This window comes from Phoca vitulina, unplaced genomic scaffold, assembly GCF_004348235.1.
Source record: "Phoca vitulina isolate PV1807 unplaced genomic scaffold, GSC_HSeal_1.0 scaffold54, whole genome shotgun sequence".
NCBI classification, from domain to species: Eukaryota; Metazoa; Chordata; class Mammalia; order Carnivora; family Phocidae; genus Phoca; species Phoca vitulina.
The window spans coordinates 2,613,692-2,634,440 of NW_022589757.1; the positions used below are offsets into that span (position 1 = coordinate 2,613,692).

At 38.8% G+C, this 20,749-nt stretch overlaps 1 protein-coding gene across 1 annotated transcript in view; it reads right to left on the reverse strand.

Annotated features, from left to right (window-relative positions):
* CATSPERE (catsper channel auxiliary subunit epsilon) overlaps positions 1–20,749 on the reverse strand; it is a 198,400-nt gene that overhangs the window by 28,250 nt on the left and 149,401 nt on the right. Inside the window, exons 12-17 of the mRNA XM_032389395.1 lie at positions 9,309–9,367; positions 6,844–6,919; positions 3,436–3,488; positions 1,131–1,181; positions 690–723; positions 542–621 (exon numbers count right to left, since the gene is read on the reverse strand). Of these exons, the coding sequence (XP_032245286.1) occupies positions 542–621; positions 690–723; positions 1,131–1,181; positions 3,436–3,488; positions 6,844–6,919; positions 9,309–9,367 (353 nt within the window). The remainder of the gene's footprint in view (positions 1–541; positions 622–689; positions 724–1,130; positions 1,182–3,435; positions 3,489–6,843; positions 6,920–9,308; positions 9,368–20,749) is intronic.

The following is a 20,749-nucleotide window of genomic DNA, read 5'->3' on the forward strand; positions in this document are numbered from 1 at the left end:
AGCAAAGTAATAGAAAATTACTTGGAAAAGCCTTCCTCAGATCATTTTATTCCTATTATTATAAAATACTGTTTGTAAGAATTAAGTTAGAGATAACATTTTGAAATCTTCCCCATGTACCATCCTTATTAATAATCTAGTTTCTTTCCTTACAAGCTTTCAGTTATTGTTGGCCCATGGAAAGAAAAGTCCTATGTCACCTGGGGAAGGCAGTTCCTATCAAACAGGCAGGGGTGCTGGTAGGAGCTTAGAGATTAGAGATCAGAGAGATTAAAGCAAGGGTGAAGAGATCACCTGCATCCCTGAGAAGAGCCTCAGTTCTCTTATCTGCTGTGTGTCAGCAGTGAAATTATAACCTCCCTCAACATGCAGGCACCATGGGTAGTCCAACTTTGTATAACTAGTACTGAAAACTTAGAGATGTATATAACAGGTACTCAAAAATACTTATTATTAAGTGCATGATTAATTAGCCTTGTTTTCTTACTTTCATTTTAAAACTTTCAAAGTAAGTTAAAAATTTTAGTTAGAATATACTTACAATTGAACCAAAGGGTGAAACTTTTCTCCGAAATCAAGTCTCAATGGGCAGCCATATTTTTTCCAATTATATTTTACTCTCTAGAAAAGGAAAAATGCTTTAGTTATTTTCTATATTTGGCTGGTTGATAAAATTATAGTTTTCTTACCAAGTTTTTAGATGGTTGATTCCTCAGGTATGACCTATAAAAAAGACATTTTTCATTACTTATTTTTCTTTCCTCTTTTCAAACTTAAAAATTAAAGCCATTACTTTGTTCAGTAAGGAGGTATCACAAAAATTAAACAAATAAACATAATTACAAAATACTCCCCAATTGTGTGGAGATTAAATACACACTTCTAAATAATACATGCATCAAAGAAGAAATCTTAAGAGAAATTTAAAGATTTTGAATTAAATGAAAATGAAAACACAACTTATCAAAATTTGTGAGATGCAGCAACAGTAGTACCTAGAGGTAAATTTGTAGCAATGAACGTATATATTAGAAAAGATTGATGTTAATAGGAATAAATACTAGCTGATTCTAAATTATTGGTACTAATAACTAATATAAAACAATGCTTATGTTAAAAATATTTCTTACTTTTCAATAACGTAAAAGAAATCATGCTGAAGACAGTCTTTTTTATTAAATCTACAAAAAATAAAACATGATGAAGTTGTAATATCATCATTCCTTATACACTTGCACAAACATTTAATCATTTAACTCAGTGATTCTCAAACTTGAGAGTATCACAGAATCATCACTTACTGAATTACAATCCTGGGGTTAATGTGTGGCCCTAGCAGTTCGTTTTTTTTTTTTTATTTTAAGATTTTATTTATTTATTTTAGAGAGAGAGAGAGAGCACACGCACAAGAGTAGGGGTAGGAGCAGAGGGAGAGGGAGATTCTCAAGCAGGCTCCATGCTCAGCAGAGAGTCCCATGCAGGGTTCGATCTCACCACCCTGAGATCATGACCTGAGCCAAAATCAAGAGTTGGAGGCTTAACCAACAGAGCCACCCAGGTGCACAATGGCCCTAGTATTTCTATTTTTAAAAATAAATGTTTCTGAGGACATCAGAATTTGAAACATACTGATTTATCTATATTTGATACATGTGAAAAATTCAATGAAAATTTTTCAAAATGAAGATAAATTTCTTTGGGCTATTTTATTCCTCATAATTGTTGTAAAAAACACAGATTTCTAATTGCTACTGGAGACTCAGTTGTGCAGATAAGGAGCTACTTTAAGGTGGCACATAATTTCTGGTTAGTGTTCATGCAAACATAAGGCTATCATGGTCTATAAAATGATAAAGTTTTCAATAAGTTAAATTGTTCATTTGACCATTTTTGCTGGCTACTTCCAGTGTAACTCAGAAGGAACCTTGGTCACCACTGTGTTTAGATAGATATTGGAAGTCTAGACCATTTCCCACCCTGAAACACAAAATAGACCCCATGAGATGCCCTCCATCGTGAACATCTCTCCTGTCACAGGTACCTTGGACCCCATGGGCCTCCTTTCATGACTGTGAAAACCTCAGGCCCATCACAACCTGAATTCAAGATATTAGGGCCATTTTTAGGGTTCCAGAACAGTGGATCATTGATTAAGAGGCCTGGAGTAAGGTTCTAAAATCTGTGTTTTTCAAACATGCTCTCCAGGTAGGTCTGATGAACAACCAGCCTTGACGATTGCCATATAGACCCTCCCAGAAATAGACTGAAATCTGCACACAGCGGTACTGCATGTGGTGGTACTGGGAACTGATGTGGTAATGTTGCTTAGAGCAGTTATTCTCAAATTTTAATGCTCTTGCTAATCTCCTGATAATTTAGTTAAAATAGTGGTTCTTGTTCAGCAGGTGTGGAACAAGGCTCAAAATCCTGCATTTCCAATAAACTCCCAGCGATGCCAGTGCTGATCCACAAACTATTCCAGAAGCAGGATGCCATGCACTGTATAAATCAGTTAGCCTTTGTGTGTTCTGGAAAAGGAGTTGTGGAAATGCAAATTCCTTGCTCACTGAAATGGGAAAACTTGATTGTCAATCCAGTAACTGATTATTACAATTCCGTACTCAAAAGATTATTAGAATAGCAGGTGAGTAGACATTTGTTTTGGATGAGAATGAGTCATCCCATAAAAAGACTTAGATAAGAGTCACTAGTCCCCCTCACCCCTACTCCTAACCACAGGAGAGGAGTTTTGGTACATTGCTGTCTCGAGTAGTCACTTCACCTCCACTGAATGGATTGTGCATGCTGACCTGGATTCTCCCGCATAGAAGAGAGAGCCAGCTGTGGCCAGTGGATGACAAAATCCAGTGTGCTTCATTGTGAACCACAGTATGAGCAATAAAATCACACCTTGGGGTTCTCTGGAGGAAGCCCTGGTGGGTTCTGTGAGGTTTGCTCTAAAAACATTTCCCACGGGTAATGGTGCAGGTTTCTCTGATGTGGATGTAAGCAATTCTCTGATGGAAATGACATTATAACTGGTTTGAGTAGGATGGAAATTAGACATGTTTGTCCCTCTTGTTTCTCTGGGAATGAGGGCTAGCCTGAAGAGCCCAGAGAAGGAATGGTGATGGATGGAAACAGGATGATTAAAAGGGAAGGTGGAGAAAAATGCAGGCAACAGGGAAAGAGGTTAATACTTTTTTACCTGTTAGTATGATTCAGATGTAAGGTTTGACTTGGCAAAAAGTTCAAACAAATCAGGTTTGGACAAACTGTCAATTCAGTTTCTGGACGCCAATGTCAGTTCAATTTTCGGATTTTATCGTGAACACATCAGTCATTAGGCTAATAGTACCACTGGTAATTACCATGTAGTTCACCATTTGTTTGAAAACGTAAAGAGTAAGACAGGTCAAATGCAAATATACTTACCCTTTAACAGCAATGTATTTAGTAGAATCACAGCCAACAGCTATTTGGAACACCTAAAATGAAGCAATTTAAGTGGTGAGATGTGTGGTTCTGATTCCCATGAGCTAAAATGTTACTACAGTGAAAAATGATTACATTTTAGTTTTGAAATAATAACCCTTTAAATGTAGCGTTTTGTTATACTTTTTTGTGTTTTACACCTTCTTTCTGATCACATTTTTTCTGTCTTTGCTTCCTGTTGCCATTACTGCTCACAAGGCCCAAAGGTTAGTTCTCTGCTTTTTGACATCAGTATCTCAGAGAACTAACCCAATCTCATCTTTCAGCAGCACGTCTACCACCATCATCATCGACTGTGTTCTTCCAGCCTGCACCTGACTCAGTGGCAGCTGGAGGGTTTCTGTAATACATCTTGCTATTCGTTTGACCAGAGACCTGGTTCTTCCCTGACTAGGATGCCTATTTCTATTTCCACCTGGTCCAGGACACTTACTGCTGTCTACCCTGCAGGGGTAGACACCCCCAGGCTTCCTAAGTGGGATCTAGACACTTGCTTTCGGTCTTAAACATGTCCTGTACGTTGCATTTCTCCACAAAGTGAATCTGAAAAAAACTCTAATACTCCCTACCCTGAAGAAGGATGTGGGGATAAGGAGGGTGGGGATAGGGAACCATGTCCAGACAAGCTTGATGGATTTAAAGAGTTATACCTGCTAAACCCAGACCTTTCTGCCTTCATGGAAAGGCATGCTCCACAGCAGGAGTTCAGGCATTTTACTGCCTGAACCACCTGATCTCGGTCCCAGGACCTGATTTGTTCTGTCAGCAACTCTACCCACAGTCCTTGGTGTCCATCATCATCAGATCTTTGTTTGTTTGTTTTTAAAGATTTTATTTGTTTATTTGACAGAGAGAGAGAGAGAACACAAGCAGGAGGAATGGGAGAGGGAGAAGCAGGCTCCCCGCCGAGCAGGGAGCCCAATGCAGGGCTCCATCCCAGGACCCCAGGATCATGACCTGAGCCGAAGGCAGTCGCTCAACCAACTAAGCCATCCAGGCGCCCCAGATCTTTGTTTTCCCATCAGATGTGTTCAGAAGCGTGGGCCTGCCCTTTATTTTTACTAAACTATCCATATGACACCCTTGGTTGACTGAGGTCCTCAAATCTTTCAGTCAAGACCCACCATCACTTGATCCCTTCTCTTCTGGCACCCAGTTGACAAAAATCAACAACCACGCTTAGTATTAAAAATCTGAGTTGACCTGCAGGTAGATATCGAACAGAAGTACTGGTAGAGAGTATGGGAAGCGTGAATCAGGCTGTTTTCTAGGTTACCCACTGTGATAGGGCTGACAGTGTACTCAGGACTGGATACCTAATTAGAGAAATTCTGACATACAGCCCAAATGAAAACAATGAGTGCATTCTTGGTCTTCTTTATTTAATATTATTCTCTGAAATGCGGAGACAGGGCAGGACTGCTCTTCACTTAGCCCAGGGTCAGACACAGCACATTCCCCCTAACTGGACAAAACAACTGAACTGAGACAGGAATTCTAAAGGTCCTCAACACAGAAATGTTGGTAGATAATATGTTAGGGTGTAGTCATCTCTCCCTGGGAAAATTCATGCTGGAAGGAATTACTAAGGCTTTCTGGGGACTGGCTCACTGGGGTGGCTTCACTGCCGACCATACAAACTATGGGCTGCCCACACAGAGGGTGGCTAGGTTTGAACTGCCCATGTCTTGGGGTGTGCCAAGCAAGGAAGAGAAGGAACGAACCTGTAGTATTGGTTACTCTGTGACAGGCACTGTGCTGGGCACTTTAATGATCTCATTTAATGCTCTCAACAGAGCAGATAAATACCGTGAGATAGAAGTTACATTTCCCTTTTAGGGTTGAGGTCCCAGAGACTCAGTGTTTAGTAGCTTGCCCGGCCAGTGGGTGGCAGAACTCCGATCGGAACTCAGGTTCGATTAACCTGCTTTTGTAATACCAGGGCTGGGCGGAATACAGTGGATGGGATCCCTAACAGATCTATTGATTAGGAAAGCAAGGTGCTTCTGGAAGGCGTCTGTACGGAACAAGCAGCTGAAGATGGAGAGCCCAGGCGGAGGCTGGGGAAGAACTGGCTACGTTGCTGTTTCTTGCTTCCTGGGCAGATGAGGCTGTGTGGGCGGCGCGGTGGGCAGACAGAGGGGAGGGGCTGGTGTGCACCTGCAGGCAGTTTCCCGGGGAAGCAGGGTGTGTGTCGGCAGCGCTCAAGCTCGGCTCAGGGCTCCCTCCAAATTCATTGAAGCTTGCCCTGGTGGGAACAGGCTCCTTGTGCTGGGGTCCTGAAGGGCAGGGACTGCATATCGTGTACCTTTGAATTCTTCTTGTAGGCATTCCTTGCTGAGTTACGCCTGGTATATAGTAGGCGCTCAGTGTATGCTTATTGATTGTTAGTTAGGCTGAGAGGGAATAAAGCGAGGAGGCATCCCTCAGGGCAGAACAGACTCAGGAGAGGTGGTGGCCGGACGGATCTGTGTTCAGTTACCCGGACCCCCCACTGCTGTATCGCCACGCTGTGCTTTTGTAGATGCGGCTTCCTGGAATTCCCTTTGTATCAGCCTGCTCACCTTCCACGTACTCTTCAACATTTTATGCCTCACCCTGCCCCTCCCCAGTCAAAAGTGCCCGCTCTTCTGGGCTCTCTGATGACTGTGCATCTCATACTCCCCTAGAGTAGCTTTTGTTTGCCCCTAGGGAAGAGCCAGTCTTTTCATCTTTGTAACTCCCGGTTACCTAGCACGCAGACTGAAGCTAAGGAACACGGTAGGTACACAATAAATTTTAGATTTTAATTTTTTTTGAATGAAGAAATGATAAATGTAGACCTAACTGGCCGTCTTCTCTGACAAACCATATCCCACTTGAGTTCCCATTCATTTCAGTTTTCCTTTATACAGTTTTATCTCCAAAATTATTTTCCATTTTTGTATGCATTTCTACACCTCACTTTCGATGGTAAACGCCAGGAAGATGGGGCACCTGGGTGGCTCAGTTGGTTAAGCGACTGCCTTCGGCTCCCGTCATGGTCCTGGAGTCCCCGGATCGAGTCCCGCATCGGGCTCCCTGCTCGGCGGGGAGTCTGCTTCTTCCTCTTCCGCTCCCCCCTCTTGTACTCTCTCTCTCAAATAAATAAATAAAATCTTTAAAAAAAAAAAAAAAAAAAACCCCGGGAAAAGGGAACCATGGTCTGCCCCCAAAGGAAAAAAGGGCCCCCCCCCCCCCCCCCCCGCCCCCGTGAGACATGACACACCCCGCCCCGGATGAGGGCAGTGCTATTGCTTGTGAGGATTTTCCTGCCCACCGCCTGTGGCTTTACTGAAGTAAAGGTGTTGATCCACCTCTGTCACTTACCTTTTGGGCTATTGGACATGCTCTTGCATATTCACTAGGCCGAACCTGCACAAGCCGAAGGCCCGTGTTCTGGTCTCTAGGAGAAACGGCACACGCAGGTGGTTACAGAATCACAAGGGAGGCAGGCACTGAGTCCGCCTTCCCATAGAGCCCATGGAAAGTCCCATGGACACAGGGTGACGGGACCCCAGGAGGAATTCTAGAGGCCTGGGAGGGGGTGGTGGGGGTGACTGCTCGCTGCTTCTGCTAAGGCAGCCGTGCCCTGTGCTCACTCCCTGAAGTCACCCTCACCTCACGGCGGGCTAGTGTAGGGTCGGCCCAATGGGAAACAGAAATGAGCATCTATCATTTCCACCGCCCACCCCCGCCCCGTTTCATTAACACCCTCAGTCCCTTAACATCTCTAACATCAGGTCCTGCTTTCTAATGATCTTAGAAGGCCACAGATGCTCTGTTCTTTCTCTAGCCTCTACGGATCTTTTCCTCCTATTGAAGACACTTTTGGAACCCTAAAGCGTAAGTTATGAGATTAGTTTTCTGAGCCACGTTATGCTGCAATACTATATGGTCTGACTGGAAGCAAAAGTGAGATCAAATTTCTAGGTTCTGAAGTGCGTAAGAATCATTTTGTGCTCAGACAAAATGGGAGGGGTCAAAAATCGCAGAAAAACTTTTGAAAGTTTTATTGATACTCCGCCCCCGCTAAGGTTTTTACTTTTTGAAAAAACTGGGGAAAAAGAAACTAACCCCAAACAAATGTTCTTTTTCTTCCAATATTCGTCGCATTTTAATATTTATTTATTTGTCATATATTAGGTATAAAATGTAATAAGTGAGGATACAAATAGCACATTTTATATTTTTAAATCACTGTACCATATTTCATCAATTCTAAGATACATATTTTTTCTCATTTAACACCCTTAAAACCAGGAAGCACCTTATAATTATGCCAATTATGGTTTGTTTTCCAGTGTGATGGAATCTTTAATTTGATAAATACAGTAATATAGTCTAGATCTATGAAGGACACTCGAGTAAATATCGCATCTACAATTTTCTATACAATGTTTCTTGTAAGAAGGTTTTTCTTTTCCCCTACTACAGCGGACTTCAAAGCTTTTGGCATTTTTTTCTCAAGTCTTGGACTGACCTGAAGTATCCTGGACAATTTGATATGTATTCGACAGCAATAGAATTCTGAGTAAATATCCGCAAAACCAAAAATACCGCCAAGGAACCCACAACATTAGAAGCATCCAGAGAAAAGTTGGTGGGTGAGTGAGGGGGTGAGGCGTGAATTGAGCCTCCCTTGACTACAGTCTCCAGAGCAGTCTTCTCTCTCTCCCCTTCCTGGTCGCTCTCTACCACTTCATTCTGTTGTATTTTCCTTTCCTTTTCTTTTTTTTAAAAGATTTATTTATTTTAAAGAGAGAAAGAGAGCCAGGGGAGGACAGAGAGAGAGACAGAATCTCAAGCAGACTCCCTGCTGAGTGTGGAGCCCAACATGGGGCTCGATCCCATGACCCTGAGATCATGACCTGAGCTGAGATCAAGAGTTGGATGCTCAACCAACTGAGCTATTCAGGCGACCTCCTGTTTTATTTTCTTAACTGCACTTATAACTACTTGAAATTATCTTGTTCATTTATTTGATTACTTGTTCTTTGTCTTCTCTCACTAGAGATATGTCCCATGATGGCAGAACTTCATCTTACTTTTTCACCATGTATTTTGAACACCTACAAAGTGCTTAGCATAGAGTGGGTGTTCAAACTCACTTGGAGGAGCAGCAGACTAAGGAAAATGGACTTTTTCCTAGAAAAACAATGCTATTTTTCCAGAAAAATCTATCGAGTCAGGACATAATGATGGCCACAGAATGCCTCAAGACACAATTCCAGGTCAGTTATTTCCTCCAGAAATGACGTGCTCAGGTGCTACCTATTCCAAGAGTCAAAGATGATGTTTTCTCTGATTCTACTCATAGTTAAAGGCCTTCTCATATTAGAGTTCTAGTCTACCCAAGGATAGTATGCAAAGATTTTGGGATGGGAATGAATGATAACACATGCTTGAAAATTACTGAATTAAGAAATAGCCCATTTTTCACTTGATGGAATGAGCACTGGGTGTCATATGCAACTGATGAATCACTAAACTCTACCTCTGACACTAATACACTATATGTTAATTGATTTTAAATTAAAGAAAAGAAATAGCCAGTTTTTTTTGCATCTTCAATTGGACAAATGGAAACCTCTAGATATGTTTCATTTAATTACAAGGAGTATTTTACACTTTTATACAGAATAATAATTTCACATCTAATCAGACACTTAAAGAAATTTGAAATCTAGATATTTAAAATGACATGAGGCCATGTGAGTAAAAGAATACCTACAAATCAATCATCTCAATAGCACATTTCACATCAAATAGGTTCTTTTAAAAGTCATACTTACTGCAACTTGAAGTAGTCATCTACTGCCTCATAATTTATATTCTGAAAAAATGTTACTGTCTGGAAAAGAAAATTAACGTTTGTGTAAAACATGAAAACTGGGAATGGGGACAATGAATACTTTCAGGACAGATTTAAACCTTTCTTTAGGTAAGAAAAAGAATATATTTAGCATTTTTTCCAATTTCTTTTCTTTTCCTATTTCAGAAACTCCAATTATGGACACATTAAATTTCCTTGTTACATTTTTCTTATTTTCTCTGCTAACTGTATCTTATGAAGTCCTTTTATTTATATTGCTTCTCTCTCCCTCTTCATTTACTTTTGTCATTGCAATATTCTTATTTTCATTTATGTCCTGAAGTGCAGCCAGCTCTCTCCCATTTCCTAATCACCTTGTCTCTGGACCTTTTTATTTCTTCTTTGAGGTTTTTAAAAATAATTACAGATATCATGTTGTCAGTAATTTTTGAGACTATGAGGAATTATTTGCCTGAACCTTCTTCTCTTGCTTTTGAGTAATTAAAAAAAAATCCATTTGCCTTTTTGTATATGTTCCTTGCTATTTTCTTCCATCTGGGGCATGTTTCATCTCAATTTTCAGCATTCCAGAAGGTTTCTATCTTTTCAGGATGAAGCCATTTACAGAACATGTGTGATATTAGAGATAAAAAATTATAAGCCTCACATTTGTAAAGCATGGTAACTGTAGTCATTATATCCCCTAAATTACATTTTTGGTGGTAGTTCTTTGTTATATATGTAGATAAATGATAGATAGATAGACAGATAGATATAGACGTCTATCTAGATATCTTCAAAGAGATCAATTTGGTTCTGGCTAATCTGGTGTAATTAGAACAGAGACATTGTGCCTCTAAAATGACCTTTGCAAAAAATATTACTTCTGAGACAGGTTTATTTATTCATATGTTGGATGCTAAGTGGTATGACACAAAATATATAATCTTTCGTGAAAAAGTTGAAGGCTGTGGAGGTCATTATATTAAAAATAAATCTAGTTCATGCTCAAGGAAAGGAATTAATTGTCAAATTTCCACTTGTGTTCTATTGTACACCATATTTTTCTTCATATGTAATTGTTAAAATAACTTTATAAAGATGTTCTTGCACATAATTAGGCCTGAAGATTTTAATATTTTGTGAAATGTAAGCATATTCTTCAAGTTTTGCTTATCAATTGTCACTTAAGTGGTGCTCAAACTTGGGTCTGTAACTCAACCAACATATATGTATATTATTTTGGATTATAATCACTGAAAATATTTACCTGGTGGAACTATTTAAAAAATATATTTTGTGGATGTGATCATCTGCTTAAAAACCATTTCATTATAAATAATTAAGAAATGATTTGGAGATTTTCATTTCTAGGAGCGGCAGGTAGGTTCTATGGACAAACTTTTGCTCTTAAAAACAAACATATAAACACTGGGTGTTATATACAACTGATGAATCACTGAACTCTACCTCTGAAACTAATAATATACTATAAGTTAATCAATTGAATGTAAATAAAATGAAAACAAAACAAAACAAACAAACATATCACAAAACCTACAAACAGCAGCCTTTTAAGAGTCACCTTAAAAGCACCAAATAACTGACAAGAGAGTAGGGAACTATTAGCCCAAAGACAGGGAAATCAGGAATCTTGAGAATAAAGCAGAACACCAGAACCCATAGTCTACTTTTAGCCTAAAGGCATTTGTCAACTTAGTCAAGAGAGAGGGAATTCAAGATAGAGAATCAAATTGGATATCCTCCCTACATTAACCTGTGTTATCAGAAGACTATATTCTCAGGGTAAGAGTAAGTCAGGATTAAATTTGTGCCCTCCTTAACCCTTCAGTGACATCAGTAACTAAGTGATCAGAAAAAGCAAGAAAAGTAAAAGTTTGTCCTAACAATTGGTGGCAATGGGTAGGTTCTTGTATGGCTTTATATCCCAGAATTTTTTGCCTGGAAGACTCAGGGGATTTAAAAAATTCAAGGCAGTAGTGCCCCTAGACATGCCCCTGACAGTGGCAAACACAGATCATCTTAGGATCAGGGTGTATTCTTTTTTTTTTTTTTTTTTTTAAAGATTTTTTTTTTTTTTTTATTTATCTGAGAGACAGAATGGGAGACAGAGAGCATGAGAGGGGGAGGATCAGAGGGAGAAGCAGACTCCCCGCTGAGCAGGGAGCCCGATGCGGGACTCGATCCCGGGACTCCAGGATCATGACCTGAGCCGAAGGCAGTTGCTTAACCAACTGAGCCACCCAGGTGCCCCAGGATCAGGATGTATTCTTATTCCACTTCAGGGAATTCTTATACTTTTACAAATGGGATGCTTGGGTGGCACAGTTGGTTAAGCATCCGACTCTTGGTTTCGGCTCAGGTTTTGATCTCAGGGTCTTGAGATCGAGCCCCGTGTGGGAAGTTAAAAAAAAAAAATTTTTTTTCTTAAACCAGAAGGGACAAATAGAAAACAAATAGTCAAGCGGTAGATTTAAGCTCAGCCATATAAAAAAATTACACGAATGCACCCAATGAGAAGGCAAAAATGTTCAGATTGGATAAACAAATAAAATCCAACTTAAAAAAAAACTTTAAAGACACAGATGGTTAATATTAAAATAATATTAAATATTAAAAGAAAAGAAGATAACGTTGTGCTAACATTATTTTAAAGAACATTGGAGTGGCTCTATAAATATCACACAAAGTAGATTTTAGAGCAAAAATTATCACTAGAGGAAAAGGGGTCATTTCATAGAGATAAAGGAGTTGATTCATCAAAAGGAAATAATAATTCTAAATGATTATGCTGAGTGAAAGAAGGCAGATAAAACAGAGTACATAGTATGTTTCCATTTATATAAAATTCTAGAAAAGCAAACTAATGTATAGTGATAGCAAGCGGTTCAGTGGTTGCCTAGTGATGGGGAATGGAAGGAGGGATGGTTTACAAAGGAGCATGAAGAAACTTTGAGGGGTGGACATGGACATTATCTTGATTGTGGGGTATAATTTCATGGGTGTATACATACATCACATTTTATCAAACACATTAAATATATGCAATTTATTGCATGCGAATTATACACAAATAAAACACTTCAAAAAGACAGTCTTTGAGATGCAAAAAAAAATTCAGTAAGAAAAGGCACACAACCCTATATAGAAAAAGTGACAAAACCTGAGTTTCACAGAAGTGGGAATCCAAATAGCCAATAAACATGTGGAAAATTGTTTAACCTCATCAATAAGAAGAGACTAGAAAATAAAAAAAATAACACACACACACACTAGTTAGGCAAATTAAAGTTTGACTATACCAAATTATTGGCATAAATACTAAAACCTTAAACTTTGAGATGACATCATGGAAGAACATTTTCATGACTTAGGGATAGGCAAAGGTATCTCAGGACACAAAAAGCAACAGCCATAAATGAAAAAGCTTTATCAAAATAAAAAAATTCTACTTATTAAAAGGCACCATTAAGAAAATGAATAGGCAGTGTTCTGGTTCAAGATGGTGACATAGGAGGATCCTGAAATCACTTCCTCCCATGGACACAACAAATTTATAGCTACATATAGAACAATGTTCTCTGAAAGAAACCCCAAAACTAGCTGAGCAATGCCTACACAGTAGGTGAATGAGAAAAAAAAAACCCACATAGAAATAGGTAGGAGAGGCTAGAACATAGCCTCACCACAAACTTCACCCCCAGCATGGTAACTCAAAATCCTGAGATCTCCCCTGTGAGGAGTGAAGGGTTGAACCCATCTGGCACTGCAACTTTTAAGACCTTACCTGAGAGATAAGCTCCCCAAACATCTAGCTTTGAAAGCCAATGGGGCTTGCCTCCACAAGATCCAGAAGACTATTTTGAACTGAAAAACAGTTCTGAAAGGGCTCTCATGGGCAGACTCATCCACCCTAGGGCCCAATACAAAGCAGCTGACTGAGAAGTACCCAGGCTTTCTGTGAGAGAGGCTTATATGCTTATCAGGCATTGAATTAAACACATGTAGGGAGGAACCTACCAAAATGCTCCAAAGAGGGAGGCCAGTGGTGCCATATTTGTTCTCTCCCTCTGCTTCACTCCAGCCTCTTGCATCTCCCAGAAAGGAGCTTCTACACTGGTCCAGCACCCTGCGTTTTGTGGCTGCTGCTAGATCACCTGGCTCTGGTGGCCATGGGGCTTGAGCTCGTGAGAACTATACTGGATGTAATGGATGTAGGGGCAAGTCCTAGCTGACTATAACTCCAAGGCACAGCAGAGGCAACAGACACAAATACCCAGTTCTTCTGTGGAAGACACCTAGTAGCTTACCTTCATAGCTGTGGCCTGAGGGGCAGGCTCTCATGAAAGCTCTACGCAGAGCCAATAGTAGTTCTTTCCAGAGACCTCAGAGGGGAAGCACTATCTTTGCAGTCTTGCTCTGCTTTTTTCTAGGCCGTGGGTATTTCCCTAAAAGCAGCTTGTGGACACATCTGGTGCCCTAATTTTTGTGGCTGCTGCCAGGGGACACCCCTGGATTGCCTGGCATTGGGGACCAGAGGGGCTTATGTTTGGACCCACAGGACTATTACAAATGGAGAAACCATTCTTCACTGATTACCCACCCCTCCCAGGGTGCAGTGCAGTGATGGTAGACTGAAACGCACCCCATATCTTTCTGTGAAAGAGGTCTGCTAGCTTATTTTTATGGCTGTGGCCTGAGGGGTAAGCTTCTAATCTGACACATTTAAGGGCTGACTACAATCCTCTGTAGAGATCAGAGAGGCCAGGAGGTACACCATCACTGTGCTTCCCCTCTGCCCTGCCTCAGGTTGTTGGTATCTCTGAGAAAGGAGATTATATACATGTTTGGCTCCCTAGCTTTTGTGTCTGCCACCCAAACAGTTCCTTGATGTTCCTTGATAGCATGGCTCTGGTGGATGGCAGGGCTTGTGTTCATGGGTTCAATGGGATGGTAGTAAGTGAAGAACAGCTCTTACCTGGCTATTAACCCAGGGCTCAACATTGAGGGAGAAGGAGGTATGTTTGTATACTTTAAAAGCTGCTGCATCAGGGTCTGGCTTCATCAGCCTGCATCTAGGTGCTAACTGAGATATTCCCCTTTGAGATGCTGACAGGTCTTGGCACACCATCAAATACTGGGAGCCACCAAGAATAAAGTAGGCTGATTGGACAATTACAAAGATTTGAAAGAGCAAGTTTGAATGATAAGGTTCATCTCCTACATGAGCCTACTCCTTCAAGACTGGGAGAGATGACTATTTTATCTAATGCATAGAAACCAACACAGAGGGATGCCTGGGTGGCTCAGTCAGTTAAGCATCTGCCTTCAGCCCAGGTCATGATCCTAGGGTCCTGGGATCGAGTCCTGCATCAGGCTTCTTGCTCAGCGGGGAGCCTGCTTCTCCCTCTGCCTGCCACTCTCCCTGATTGCATTCTCTCTCTCTTACAAATAAATAAAATCTTAAAAAAAAGAAAAGAAAAGAAACCAACACAGAGAGTCAAGAAAAAAAAAAATGAAGAAACAGAGGAATATGCTCTAAATGAAAGAACAAGATAAAACCTCAGGAAGAAACATCTTATTGAAATGGAGGTAAGTGATTTACCTGATAAAGAGATTAAAATTATGGTCATAATGATGCTCCTGGAGCTCAGGAGAAGAATGGGTGAACCAAGAGAAAATTTCAACAAAGACAGAAAATAAAAGAAAGTACCAAATGGGAGTCACAGAGTTAAAAAATACAATAATTGAACTGAAAAATATAATAGAGAACTTGAGATGGGGCAGTAGAACTCACCCAGTTACAGTAACAAAAAGAAAAAAGAATGCAAAAGTGTGAAGAGCTTAAGGGACTTATGGGACAACATCAAGCAGACCAACATTCGCATTATAGGGGTCTCAGAAAGAGAAGAGAGAGAAAAAGGGGCAGAAAACTTATTTGAAGAATGACCAAAAACTTCCCTAATCTGGGGAAGGAAACAGACATCCAGATCCAGGGCTCCCAGAGTTTCAAATATAACAAATCCAAAGACATCCACATCAAGACATAATCAAAATATCAAAAGTTAAAGACAAAAAGAAGCTCTTAAAAGCATTAAGAAAAAAAAAAACACAACAATTTGTGTACAAAGGAATCCCCATAAGTCTATAAGCAGATTTTTTGGCAGAAACATTGCAGGCCACAAGAGAGCAGCACAATATATTCAAAATACTAAAAGAAAATGCCATCCAAGAATTCTATCCCTGGGAAAGTTGTCCTTCAGAATTGAAAGAGAGATAAGTTTTCCAGATAAGCAAAAGCTAAAGGAGTTCATCATTACTAAGCCAACCTTACAAGAAATGTTAAAGGGACTTTTTAAAGTTGAAATGAAAGGGTGCTATTAGTAACAGGAAAACATATAAAAGTATAAGTCTAACTGGTAAAGATGAATAAATTGTGAAATTAAGAATTATCTAATACTGTAAATGTGGATTAATCACTTATAAAGCTAGTATGAAAGTTAAAAGACAAAAGTCATAAAAATAACTATAACTACACATTTATTAATGAATATAGAGAGGTCCATAAGATAAAAAGATGTAAATTGTGACATCAAAACATAAAACATGGGAGGAGAGTAAGAATGTAGAACTTTAGACTGTGAACAATATGTTATTATCAACCTAAAATAGACTGTTATGAACAAAACTAAACCACAAAAGAACCAGAATAGCCAAATAATCTAAGAAGGACAAAGCTGGAGTGCAGGACCAGATGGCTTCGCTGGTGAATTTTACCAAACACTTAAAAAACAATTAATACCAATCCTCAAACTCTTCCAAAAAATAAAAGGGAACACTTCCAAACTCATTTGATGATGCCAGCATTAGCCTGATACTAAAACCCAGCAAGGATGCCACAAAGAAAATAAAATTAAAGGCCATGATCCTTGATGAATATAGATGCAAAAATTCTCAACAAAATTTAGGAAACTGAATTCAACAATACATTAAAAGAAGAAAAAACACAATCAGGTAGGATTTATTCCAAGGATGCAAGGATGGTGCAACATTTGCAAATCACTCAATGTGATACATCACATCAACAAAATGAAAAATCATATGATCATCTCAGTAGATACAGAAAAAGCATTTGACAAAATGCAACATCCATTTATAATAAAAACTCTCAACAAAGTGGGTATAGAGGGAGCATTCTTTAACATAATAAAGGCCATGTGTGTTAAGCCCACAGCTAATATCCATACTCAATGGAGAAAAGCTGAAAGATAGAACTACCATATGACCCAGTAATTCCACTTCTGGGAATATACCCAAAGGTAATAAAAACATTAACTTGAAAAGATATCTGCACCCCCATGTCCATTGCAACATTATTTACAGTAGCCAAGACATGAAAGCCACCTATGTTGGTCTCTCTCTCTCCTGCATACACAGAATGGAATATTATTCAGTCGTAAAGAAGAAGGAAATCTTGCTCTCTCTCTCTCAAAATAAATAAATCTTAAAAAAAAAAAAAAAGAATAAGGAAATCCTGCCTATTTGCAACAACATGGGAGAATCTTGAAGGCATTATGCTAAGTGAAATGAGCCAGACACAGAAAGATAAATACTGTATGATCTCACTAATATGTGGAATCTAAACACTCCCCCCACCAACAGAAACCTCACCCCCCAACTCAAAGATACAGAGACCAATTTTATCCTTGCCAGAGGTGGGGGTGGTTGGTGTGCAAAATGGAGGAAGGTAGTCAAAAGGTACAAACTCCCACTTATAAAACAAGTAAGTCATGGTAATGTAATGTACTGCATGGTGACTACAATTAATAAGACTATTTTGTGTATTTGAAAGTTGCTAAGAGAATAGACATTAAAAATTCTCATCACAAGAAAAAATATTTGTAACTATGTGTAGTGATGGATGTTAAGTAGGCTTATTGTGGTGATCATCTCGCAACATATGCAAACGTCAAATCATTATGTTGCATGCCTGAAACAAATATATTGTTATATGTCAATTATAAAAAATATACCTCAGTTTTAAAAAAAAAGGACTATGTCAATTAAGATGTTCAAATCATTTTTAAAATTTCAAAACTAACTTTTGGTGTAAATATCACTATGAAACCAGCTAGTAGCACTAAAAACTTTTCAAATTTAAAGTTATCCACTTTTGTATATAGGTGTTATATTCAGGTTTTTTTTTTTCAAAATTGAGTAATTAGCTAGGATACTTGGCAACCGTACTAGCTAGTACATGCAATGATTAGTCTGTGAAGTTGCATTGACTCAATCTGCACAAAATAAGCAAGGTTATCATATTACTACTGTAATTCATCAAATCTAAGATGCCACAGGATGTAAGACTCATCCTGATTTCATAGATGTTAAAAAATGTGCCCTAGGATTGACGACAGTGGTGAGTATAGTTGTAGTAGTAACACGTAAACATACTGTTTGCTATATGCCAGAGGCACTGCTAAGTCCTTTATGTATATAAACTCATTTAATCCTAATAAGCTTATGAATTAAATATTATGACAATAATTATTATATTATTATATAAAATATAGTTAATATATAAAACAATATATTATATTAACGTGAACATAATTATATATTAATTAGATATTATATTACATATAATATATTGTTTTTATCATTACTTAGATGGAAAGTACTAAGGCATAGAAAGATTAAAAAACTTGCTAATTCCTTTGAATTAGTGTTTTTGTGTTTTTTGGGTGTAATTAGTAGTGTAATTACTAGATCATAGGGTATTTCCATTTTTAACTTTTTGAGGAAAGTCCATACTGGTTTTCTACAGTGGCTGCACCAGTTTGCGTTCCTACCAATATTGCAAGAGGGTTCCCTTTCTCTACATCCTCACCAACACCTATTGTTGCTTGTGTTTTTGATTCTGGCCATTCTGACAGGTGTGATACATGCACCCCTATGTTCATAGCAGCATTATTTACAAAATGGTGTATATATGGAATATATACCATATATATGGAATATTATCCAGCTATTAAAAAGAATGAAATCTTGCCATGTGCAATGACATTTTTGGAACTAGAGAGTATAATGCTAAATGAAATGAGTCAGAGAAAGACAAATATTATATGATTTCACTCATGTGTGGAATTTAAGAAATAAAACAAATGAGCAAAGTGAAAAAAAAGAGAAAGAGACAAACCAAAAAACAGACTCTTAACTCTAGAGAACACACTGATAGTTACCAAAGAGGAGGAGGTTGGGGGCTGGGAGAAACAGGTGGTGGGGATTAAGGAGTGCACTTGTCATATTGAGCACTGGGTGATGTATAGAATTGTTGAATCACTATATTGGTACCCCTGAAACTAACACAACACTATATGTTAACTGTACTGTAATTAAAATAACTTAATAAAAAATTAGATGTAAAAGCAATCTTAATAAAGTAAGATTTTTATGGAATCAAATTTTAAAAAACTTGCTTAATGTTATCAGCTGATAAATAACAAGAGACAGTATTTTATCAAAACATGCAAATTTTAATGTTTCTTTGTCCTTGGTCATTTGTATATTTTGATTGGTAACTATATTTTGAAGTTCTGAATTGCAAATAGGCAAATGTACGTTATGCAGCCCATTCTTGGAAAGAAAACTTATGAGAGCTTATGCAGATATTGCAGCTAGATAATCAAAGAAAACTTTCCTGAAGGAGAGTGTAAATCTTTACTGTTTTTGTTCTGGAAGGAAGGGGGTACCTCAGTTTCAGAAAAGTGAGTTACACATACACCTTGTTTCTTGAAACATGATCAATCCAGACTTATTTTATTTAATTTATTATGTTTTACTTTTTCCCTGTATCCTCTTCCCCCATTCCCTTCCCCTCTTCCCCCTATGTGCAGGCCCCCATAACATATATCAAACAAGCATGATGTCATCATATTTGATGACATATGATATATTTGATCTGATATCTGTCCTTGGGATCTTGGTATCCATGTAAAATGAGTAACGCTTTTCTTTTTGTTCCTTGTGATTTACGTGTAGGTGTTTGCAATTTTTGTAAACGTTACTCTGTGATGGATCTCAGTTCCTTACTTGACACTATTTTCCACTCGACACTGTTTTAAGATTTATCCATATGTCTGTATGCAAATCTAAATCAGCTCTCTGTGTTTCTAAACCTGTTTATGCCAGATTGTGGTATTATGGTAGTTGTGGAATTAAATATTATGGACTGATGAAATTGAGTGTAAAAGGAAAGTAGAGTTATTGTTTCCCTGAGAACAAAATGGATTGCTCTGGAAAGTTTTAATAAAACAAGTCCCTGAAGAAATTGCTGAATTAGGTATGAGCAAGATAACAGTAAGAAGTTAGAAAAAATGAAAAAATCTAGAATTTTGATGGCTTTGCCAGCGTCATTAATTTTTTTCCCTCCTCTATTTTTAAAAGATTTTATTTATTTGAGAGAGAAAGAGAACATGAGCGAGAATGGGAGGAGAGGCAGGGGGAGAGGGGGAAGCAGATTCCCCGCTGAGCAGGGAGCCCGACATAGGGCTTGATCCCAGGACCCCGAGATCAGAGGCTTAACCAGCTGAGCCACCCAGGCGCCCCCCCCTTAAAGAAACAGAAGTGGGAACTCAGAGATAATGCATTATGAATAAGGTTATGCAAGAAAGGAGAGGAGATGCTCCAGTAAGTTGACTTATTTCAAAGAAAAGTCTGTGCGCCTATTTTAAAAGGTTGACTAATGAAGGTACATCCATTTATTTAAGTTAAAGTACAATGTTTCATTCATATCAGTTTCATTTTTTATGATTCTCTGTTTTAACTGATTTTGGAATTAACTGAACATTTCATTCCATTGCATCTGTTAAGATGCCCACTACTGTATATGCTAAAGAAATCTGAGCCCAGAAAGAGAAGGTGGGAAATGGAATATACAGTGTTTGGGAAGGAATTGTAGTAGATGTAAAATGGTTATGCTATAATGTTCATTGGAAAGTAGTCTACAAAATAATATATACAGTACATTTGTACCTAATTGTGCTGGATTGTCTGCAAAGTTAGCTGCAGTAATCCCTCCCATGCCTGTAGGCACCCCCCTTTATAGGGTAAGTTTGCTATTTTTCCGTCAAGAGGTAGACTCTATTTCTCCATCCTGTTAACCTAGGCTGTCCTCGTGAATTGCTTTGACAAATAGAATGTGGCCAAACATAGGCCTCAAGAGGCCTTCTGGGATCTGCTCGTACTGTGTTGGAATACTGCCCGGAGACTCTCTTGGGAGAAAGCCAGCTCTGGCCTGGATGATAGAGGCCACATGGATCAGAGACAAGTGCTCAGCTGAGGCCCTTTATTCACACAAGCCAGTGCGTGCACCACCCACTTGACGTGTGGTTGAGGCCA